Genomic DNA, 10,210 nt, shown 5'->3' with positions numbered 1-10,210 from the left:
TTGGGATACAATGTAAAGTTTAATCATTGTACATATGCATTAAGATGCTGGAAACATACAGCCTTTAGCAAATGGTAATAAAAAACTTTAAAAAAAAAACAGTAAAATAAAGTGACATATATAAACGAGTGAGAAAACAATAATATATGTGCTTACAGTATGCATACAATACATAAACACATATATGCACACATAACTACAGGGATACACGTTAATGTCATTGTACAATGTCAATCCCTTTCTCTGTCAATATGCTGCTTGGTTATTATCTGCCACAGTCATAGTTATATGGGACAAAAATGTGTCTTGTTGTAATTTTAAGCTATAAGTAATCAACTCATTTGTTCTGATTTCCCAACCCACCTTCATCCAAGAAAGGTCAGAGGGGGAGTTCTCACATTTCCAGTTCGTGGCAATATATTTTCTGGCAGTTGATAATAAAAGGCCTGTAAGTTTGCATATATAAAAATTACCCAAGTCAGTTGGTATCAAACCCAGTGGCATGAGGTCAGGGGAAAAAGACACATGGATACCTACCATAGTAACAATACTTTTATGTATATTTTGCCAATATACCTCTATCCTTGGGCAGGTCCACCATATATGGAAAAAATCTCCATTATGACCACATCCCCCCCCCCAGCAGTCTGCCACCGGTTGCTGGTTAAATTTACTAAGGGTTAAAAGGTGCAAGATAAGTGCAGTGTAGAAGTTTAAAATTGGCTTCCCTGGACGCAACGCTGGAGGAAACAGTAAGAGCTACCTCACACATATCAAGCCAATCCTGTTCATTAACATCTCTTCCCAGGTCACCAGCACATGCTCTTCTAATATGTGAAGCAATTTGGTCATCCAGGAATATCTTTACTTTTATTAGACTTTTAAAAGCCCATATTTGGAGACAAGGAAATCCTAATGTTGCATATTGCCAGGTTTTGGTAGCAATTACAACATTTCAGATTTAACTTCCAGCTGTGTTTCATACAGATAGATCTGTAATATATGTACCATGCATCCCACTCACACACACACACACAGTATGGGATAAGGGTTCTTATTAAGTACTGGATAAGCACCCAGCTATGTACATGGCATCTGCCTACAAGTGTCATGTACTCCCACTTCACTCAACGTGAAACCTTTAGCATTCAATGCAACGACAATATCATGTTGCAGTTTTTATAATAACATTTCCGACATAATAATTTATCTGTGAGTAGTCATTATCATTTAGACCTACCCAGCAGAGACCCTGGTAGTTTCTTCTTGTTATAACTGTAAAATACTTTGCTGGTCAGAGGTGTAGTAAACATCAGTTATAAAAGTTTATAGCAGTATAACACAGTAAAAGCATTGAAAAGTGTATTGAAGCATAATGAAAGCAGGGTAAAACACAGGCAAGCAATATATATCACTGGTAATAAAAATGAAAAGGTAAGCTGTAACTTTACTGTGCAAACGTACCATTGTAAATAGATACAATACCCTGGAAAAAATCATAATCAATCATCATAGCTGATACTCTAGCCTGGACACAAAGAAACTCCTTGTACAGATACCCCAGCTACTGACAATATTTGTTCTCTTTTGGTAACGGGTGGGTTAAGTCTGCCTTCTAATAGGGAACTGCTGGAAGAACACACACAAGAGTAATTGAATGTATATGCAAAATTATTTCTTAATCTATATACAGTAGAGGATATGTCCAAATAAACTTCAGTGCAATCAATATTTGCAGTGCAAGTCTCTACATGCATATTATCTGAATTCAGTACTTGGGTCAGTGTAACTTTTGAATTGGTTCATTTCAGGTGTCACCTTCCTCTGCAGGTGCCATCTTCCTCATCACGTACTGTAGTTCCTAAAAAAGGTGTCCTTATATTGGAGATAGAAAGAAGTAGATGGATAGATAAACTGAGCAATAGACAGATATTGGTATGCATACTCTAATGCTATAGTATAGACCTGTCCAAATGACTCACATTATGGATTAAGTGAACCAGTATCAGGTGGCACGGTGGCGTGGTGGTTAGCGCTGCTGCCTCATAGCGCCAGGGTCCTGGATTTCATTCCGGCCTAGGGGTCTGTCAGTGTAGAGCTTGCATGTTCTCTCTGTGTCTGTATGAGTGTTCTCCATGTTCTCTGGTTTCCTCCCACAGTTCAAAAACATGCTGTTCAGGTTGATTAGTTGTTCTAAATTGCCCTTTGTGTGGGTGTGGTGCTCTGCAATGGACTGGCATCCAGTCCAGGGTGATGTCTTGCCTTGTGTCTGTTCGGTTAGTCTCCAGCTCAGCGTAACCCTGTAAAGGATTAAGCAGTTAATGATAATGGATGGATGAACCGGAATCAGTTTTTTTGAAAATGAATGGTCCCCTTCATGCTTGTTTGTGACAAGCCCCCCAGTAATATAATAGAGTACTTTCATTTTCCATTTCACACCTGCTGTTACAAATAATTGAAAAAATAAACTACATTCATGTATAAACTATTGCAATAAAAATCATATGAATCTTATTATTATTATTATTATTATTATTATTATTATTATTGCAGATAGGATGATAATAATTATTGCACTCAGTAGGGGCCCTTATAGGGCCTTTTATATTTGACAATTCAAGCATGCACTCACAATACACAAATAATGCAATTATATATATATATATATATATATATATATACACACACACACACACACACACACACACACACACACACACACATTTATCGGTATGTGTTTGGGTAAAATGAACATTTTTGTTTTATTCTATAAACTACTGACAACATTTCTCCCACATTCCAAATAAAAATATTGTCATTTAGAGCATTTATTTGCAGATAAATGACAACTGGTCAAAATAACAAAAAAGATGCAGTGTTGTCAGACCTCGAATAATGCAAAGAAAATAAGTTCATATTCATTTTTAAACAACACAATACTAATGTTTTAACTTAGGAAGAGTTCAGAAATCAATATTTGGTGGAATAACCCTGATTTTCAAGTACAGCTTTCATGCGTCTTGGCATGCTCTCCACCAGCCTTTCACATTGATGTTGGGTGACTTTATGCCACTCCTGGCGCAAAAATTCAAGCAGCTCGGCTTTGTTTGATGGCTAGTGACCATCCATCTTCCTCTTGATCACATTCCAGAGGTTTTCAATGGGGTTCAGGTCTGGAGATTGGGCTGGCCATGACAGGGTCTTGATCTGGTGGTCCTCCATCCACACCTTGATTGACCTGGCTGTTTGGCATGGAGCATTGTCCTGCTGGTACAACCAATCCTCAGAGTTGGGGAACATTGTCAGAGCAGAAGGAAGCAAGTTTTCTTCCAGGACAAACTTGTACTTGGCTTGATTTATGCGTCCTTCACAAAGACAAATCTGCCCAATTCCAGCCTTGCTGAAGCACCCCCAGACGAGTCCAATTTTCAGCTTTGCCCAACACCTGGTCATCTAATGGTCAGACGGAGACCTGGAGAGGCCTACAAGCCACAGTGTCTCACACCCACTGTGAAATGTGGTGGAGGATCGGTGATGATCTGGGGGTGCTTCAGCAAGGCTGGAATTGGGCAGCTTTGGCATGAATCAAGCCAAGTACAAGGTTGTCCTGGAAGAAAACTTGCTTCCTTCTGCTCTGACAATGTTCCCCAACTCTGAGGATTGGTTGTACCAGCAGGACAATGCTCCATGCCAAACAGCCAGGTCAATCAAGGTGTGGATGGAGGACCACCAGATCAAGACCCTGTCATGGCCAGCCCAATCTTCAGACCTGAACCCCATTGAAAACCTCTGGAATGTGATCAAGAGGAAGATGGATGGTCACAAGCCATCAAACAAAGCCGAGCTGCTTGAATTTTTGCGCCAGGAGTGGCATAAAGTCACCCAACATCAATGTGAAAGACTGGTGGAGAGCATGCCAAGACGCATGAAAGCTGTACTTGAAAATCAGGGTTATTCCACCAAATATTGATTTCTGAACACTTCCTAAGTTAAAACATTAGTATTGTGTTGTTTAAAAATGAATATCAACTTATTTTCTTTGCATTATTCGAGGTCTGACAACACTGCATCTTTTTTGTTATTTTGACCAGTTGTCATTTTCTGCAAATAAATGCTCTAAATGACAATATTTTTATTTGGAATTTGGGAGAAATGTTGTCAGTAGTTTATAGAATAAAACAAAAATGTTCATTTTACCCAAACACATACCTATAAATAGTAAAACCAGAGAAACTGATAATTTTGCAGTGGTCTCTTAATTTTTTCCAGAGCTATATATATATATATATATATATATATATATATATATATATATATATATATATATATATATATATATATATATATATATAGTGCACAATACGCTCAGCTGTTTGATCTGGGGATAGCATTAGAGTTACAATTATACTGACATCCTGTGCTATTGATTATTTCAGAGGTGAAGGCTTTTTGGGTTTAAAATATGATAGGAAACATTACACTAAAACCCATGGGATACCATTTTAATACCAGTGTGCACTACCCCGAGGAAGCCATAGCAGAGCCGTTTGCAGACAATAGGTTTAGAAAAAATATTGCACAGGGATCATGACACACTGGCACACTGGTATTGATGCAGTGGCACCATGGCACTGGTACTATGTATTGGTTCATATACAGAGCTACCATTTTATCAATGGCTTATGCTACTATAGCTAACCATGTTCTTCCACTACTTTTTAATACATTACATTGTAGTGCCATTAGTTTAATACCATAGCAATTGTTTTATTCCTCTCTTAAATTTGGCTTTGCCTTTGCACTTAGGACCCGAAGTGTTTGAAGCTATGCATGGACATACTGCATGCCAGGCAGAAATATTCTTGGTGTAGTCCATCTTACTTTAAATGACGTAAAAAAAAAACAAAAAAAAACACACACAAACTGCCTGGAATGTCAAAAAGTTTTTTTTTTTTTTTTCATCTTCATCGCCTTGTTTCTGCCGTCCCTCATTCACCTTGATGAGTATGTAAGCGCTTGTGCAGGTGAGTGAGCAAAAAGCGTCTGTCTGTGAATTGAATGGCAGTCCCAGGAGGTACAATTACGGGTCCCCTCTGGCAAGCAGGTGTGAAAGAGTGGAGAATAGCTCTAAAGCCGTCTCTGTTTGTCACAGGTGACTGTCAGCTCAGCCCGATAATAAATTTGGCATCATGTTTTTTTTTTTTTTTTCAATTTCGAGGGAAACAAAGGCATCAAAGATAGGAGAGAGGAGGAATCAAGAACCGGGATCAAAGACAAACAGAGAGTGGTCCCTGGCACTGAGGGGTGAATGCAACCTCTCAAGCTTGAATCACTAATACCAGTGATCATTTTCAATAGAATTAACACGGATACCGTAACAAACACAGCAGATCATGGCCACTTTATTGGGAACTCAAGCATTCTCATCATGAGGCAGTGCTATCAGAAAGAGCGGAGCCCAGTAATGCGTCATGTGATCAGTGGTGTAGTATTTGAGACCTAGAGCAGCTAGTTCATAGTTAGAGGCCTTTAAAATAGATTTAATTGAGAGAAAGGGTGACAGTGTGACCTGACTTGTGAGATCATCTATATTCAGATTTATATGTGGGTGAGCCTAAGAGCGTGTATATACATTTGCAATAAGCCCTAGAGCCCATAAGATCCATACTGGATAAGCATGCAAAAATGATCATACGGAGAAGTGTTAAGAACTAGGGTGCTTATGTAAGAAACCAGGGCTGGGAAGTGAAGGTATTTACAATATATGCTCTTTTATAAGCAGGGACCCTTCCCCCATACTGAACGATAATGCTAAACCTTTTTGCTCTTCACTGTCATGTGGATAACAGCATTCAAATTGCAGGTGGATAGCTGTACACTGACACCAGGGGTGGGAGTTAACCTAATTCAATCAGACAACCCTGAAATGAATGCTCTCCACTCTTCACTTCCTGTCGGCTTTTCTTTCCTAATGTGATTAAAACGTTTTTTTTTCACTCCAAGCTCTCTCATTATCGTAAATTCATAATTAAAAGCTCAAAACGGTTTGTACTTATCTAACAGGGGTTAACTACATAAGAACTTATCCTTTTTCCATATGGAGTCTGTGACAACAGAAAAGAAACACAGGCACAAAGAACAGGTCAGTGCTGCTGTAGTTCCACATCACTACCACCAGGGTGAGCCCAGGGCTATATTATGATATCAGTCAGAGATATGTGATCTGTGACCTCGTATTTGGGTCTCACCATTCCAGGTTTAGTCTCAGTGCAGTGGGAAAGGATTTCACTTCTCTGTCCCAGGTGAGATATACAGCATTAATACAGGAGATGAGCGCTTTATATGGGATAGTTCTAATCCCCACCTTCTGGCGACGCCACTACTAATGTGTCTGGCTACAAAGACAGCTGACATTAGATACTTTTAATGTCTGAAAGCCCCTTGTTTAATATCCTTAGGTATTAATTATTAATTACCCTTTTAATCAGACCCACCCTGTGTGGATGTGCTAGAGACGGTGATGGGGCAGAGTGGGGTTTTATACATGTATGAAACATGATATTATAATTAAACACGTACATTGTAATTGGTAATTACTGCCTGCTGCACGCATGTATCTGCAGAATTTCTTACAACTGCTTAGTAATATTTTCCCCAATACTGATTTCTAACCCTTGCAATAATAAATAAATATAGATGGATGATGAATTCTTAAAGAAATAAATGCAGCACCTGCTATTTCTTTCTGTGAAAATCCCTCAGCATCCCAGCTGAACTCCATGCTTCATCACTTGAGCTCTTTCTCTATTTGCTCGCATTGTTTATGGTAAAGCGGACAGATTTTCAGCCCTGCGCAAGCTGCCGTCTCCTGTACCTCCCAGCAGTCTCAGGTATCGATTGACACTGATGCAGAAGGCCTTGGCATCATTGTTTTCCACACACAGTGTGCTGATATGGTGCTGAGCAGGTACCATTGACTTGATAAAGCTTTCCAGAACATTTGAACAAATGCTAAACAGGTGCAACACAATTAAAGCTTTATCTGCGTTATGAGAGAAAGAGAGTGAGGGTGAGTGAGTGAGAGAGAAAACACATGCTCTTCCAGGCTTAAAGCTGCAATTCTTTATTGTTGTCAACATCACTACAATGCTTTTTGAAAAATTGCTCCTGTATTTAGAAATGTTTTCTTCCAACAAATTTACTGCACGTTCAAGGCAGATCAGTTGCAGTTGCTGCTGCTTACCAAGGAAGATGGAGCTATTAATAACTCAGAAGGAACACTGATGGGCCATTAAGCTCTTATAAAAGTGAGTTCAAGGACATGTGCACAGACCGTACCAAACCTATAGGCATCTATGACGATTACTAAGCCACTGGGTGTCTAATGCACCAGCCAGCCATAGGTATTAGCAGGATTTTCTGATAAAGAGTCCTGAAATACTCCTGTTGTGTATCTCGGCACCAAGTTGCTTTCTCCTTTTCCCATCCTCCAGGGTAACCTCAATGAGGCAGAGTATGCACTCCCACTTAGGTGCTTCGCCGTGGACCTGCATCTCATTCACAAAGTTGAAGAAACGCAGAGAAGCTAAGTTAGTCTTTAGCATAGTGCAGCAACCACAATGACTTTCCAAAATGCAGCCATCCTCCTTTTGAAAGCATTATAATTAATTGGGTGTTGAAAGCTAAAAGAACAGTTCATTATTTATTTGAACTGAATGTATTTTAATTGGATAGATTTGTTGAGATGCCATATTTCATTTGCAAAGGGTGTCTTCTTGGTGAAGTCAGTATTATCAGTATTATTTATATATATATATATATATATATATATATATATATATATATATATATATATATACACACACACACACACACACACACACACACACACACACACACACACTCACACACACACACACACTGTATATTGTATTTTACTCTCTAATGCTGAGCTAAAAAAATAAGCTACTCTAACTCATACAGGCATGACAATAATCACTAGACTCTTTATAGAGATTAATACACAAAGAGAATAGTGAATATCTCAATGTTGGTTATGAAATAGATTGTTCTACCAAGTAAACTAAGGGAAGGCTTTACCATCTCTCTCATAGTCCATCGTCACCTGACACAAGAACACACTAACTATTCTATAATTTAACAGTCTGCCTTACTAAATGAACGGTATTCTATAATGCAGTAATGATATACAGTAGAACAGGAATGATGGGTAAAGCAACTACTTTACCTGTTATTTTATCAATTGCCTAACCAGCTTTTATTCAATATTTTATAAGTGACACCAAAGTTAAAAATGAAGTTCTAAAGTAGTGAGGTGATGAAGTCAAAGGGACAGGTCTAACTTTTTGCCCCAGTTTGTTAAGCATGGTAACTATAGCCTGTTCTGTATAGACTATTCTGATTGTATGTAGTTTTTGCCCCAGTTTGTTAAGGATGGTAACTATAGCCTGTTCTGTATAGACTATTCTGATTGTATGTAGTTTTTGCCCCAGTTTGTTAAGGATGGTAACTATAGTTTGTTCTGTATAGACTATTCTGATTATATGTAGGCTGGTTGTATCTGACATAGCATCTGCCACATTTATTTTTGTAGGAATTAAAGGCTAAGTAATACAATTTACTAAACAACAGACACCAAAGACGTATATTTTAGAATGCAATGTTTTTTTTCTATTCTTGTAAATGCAGCACCCCCACGCAGAGAGTGTTCTTGGTGACAGTTATTGCAGTGGTATGATTGTGTAGACGCAGGAAAGAATACCCACAATCAGCAGCTGCGCTTAATCTATAACACAATCAACACATGAGCTGCACGTCAGGCAAATTACAGTGTATAGGGCACTGTAAACGCAAACAGAGAACGCACTTCAGAACTGCACAGTGGAAGCGCCAACTTTTGTCAGTTGCATACATTTATTTACAATATAAGTCTGATATAATGTAAGAAAATCATTCTCTGGTAAAAGACTGCAGCGCTGCCGATTTATTTTATTTATATTTGTGATTTATTTTTTTATATTGTAGTAACTTGCAGTTGGTGACACACGAACATCCCATTCCATTTTTTAAAAACGAATTTATGTTTTTTTTTATTTTTTTATTTAAAAAAAAAAAAAAAAAAAAAAAAAAAAAACTTGTGGCAATTGTACTTGCTGTTTGCCCTAAAAATGTTCCCAGAACATTTTTTTTTAAATTAGTTGCTAGCTTTCCTATCTCCGGGTGACGTAACGTCGTCCCCCCCCCCCACTGGCCCACCCCTTGTGATGAGCAGCGCTCTGCGATTCCCAGGCTAGGCATCTGCTCTCAGTGTTTATTTGGTCGCCATGGCGGAGGGACATAGACAGCTACTGCCTCAGCCGCCTCTTCCTCTGTCGCTACCTTCGGCTAGTAAGCGGCCGTGCCTGCGTCCTGCTCCTCGCGGCCCCGGTCCTGGATCGGGCTTTCCGATTTCACGGTATTACAGCCCGGAGTCTTTACTGGACTGCGCCGCTAAGGCCGTCGCGGAGAAATGGGCCTTCGAGAGGGTGGAGGAGCGCTTCGAGCGGATCCCGGAGCCCGTCCAGCGCCGCATCGTCTACTGGTCCTTCCCGAGGAACGAGAGGGAGATCTGCATGTACTCATCATTTCAGTGCCGTGGGGCCGGGGAGGATGCCGGCGCGACGGGATCAGGGGCTTCGGTGGGATCTGGGACTGTCCCTGGAGGGGTTACCACCACTGGAGGAAACGCCACGGCTGGGGGCACCGGAGAAGGGCTCCCTTTCCGTCGGGGGATCCGGCTTTTGGAAAGCGGCTGTGTGGAGAATGTCCTGCAAGTCGGTACGTTGACAGAACGAAATTCTTTTTTAATTTTGTCTTTTTCGTTTTTGGAATTCCGATTTGTTTATAGTTATTCTTCTAATAACTTTTCAGAAATTAAAACAAAGTTGTATTTCGGAAAGCAAATTTAAATCCCCAAATCAGCCAGTCGGAAATTATGGCTGTGTTATGTGGATATTTTTTTTTAAATTAGGTTTTGGGTGTCAAATTAAAGTCGACTGACTTTCGACATTTGTTCTATTTCACTTTCATTAAATTGTGTAGTACTCGCTGATTAAACCTGCGGATGAATTTCGTTTTGTATGTGCAGTGTAATTAACGGTTCTGTCAAATCCGGTCACAAGTGATAGATATATACTTTTTTAATGTTATA

At 39.4% G+C, this 10,210-nt stretch overlaps 1 protein-coding gene across 1 annotated transcript in view; it reads left to right on the top strand.

Annotated features, from left to right (window-relative positions):
- Window positions 1-9,281: 9,281 nt before the first annotated feature.
- Window positions 9,282-10,210, top strand: part of LOC121326388 (zinc finger SWIM domain-containing protein 5-like) — a 55,482-nt gene continuing 54,553 nt past the window's right edge. The window contains exon 1 of the mRNA XM_041269645.1: window positions 9,282-9,837. Within this exon, the coding sequence (XP_041125579.1) occupies window positions 9,345-9,837 (493 nt within the window). The 5' untranslated portion in view covers window positions 9,282-9,344. The remainder of the gene's footprint in view (window positions 9,838-10,210) is intronic.

This window comes from Polyodon spathula, chromosome 14, assembly GCF_017654505.1.
Source record: "Polyodon spathula isolate WHYD16114869_AA chromosome 14, ASM1765450v1, whole genome shotgun sequence".
NCBI lineage: Eukaryota > Metazoa > Chordata > Actinopteri > Acipenseriformes > Polyodontidae > Polyodon > Polyodon spathula.
This window is presented reverse-complemented; position numbering and strand designations above follow the sequence as displayed.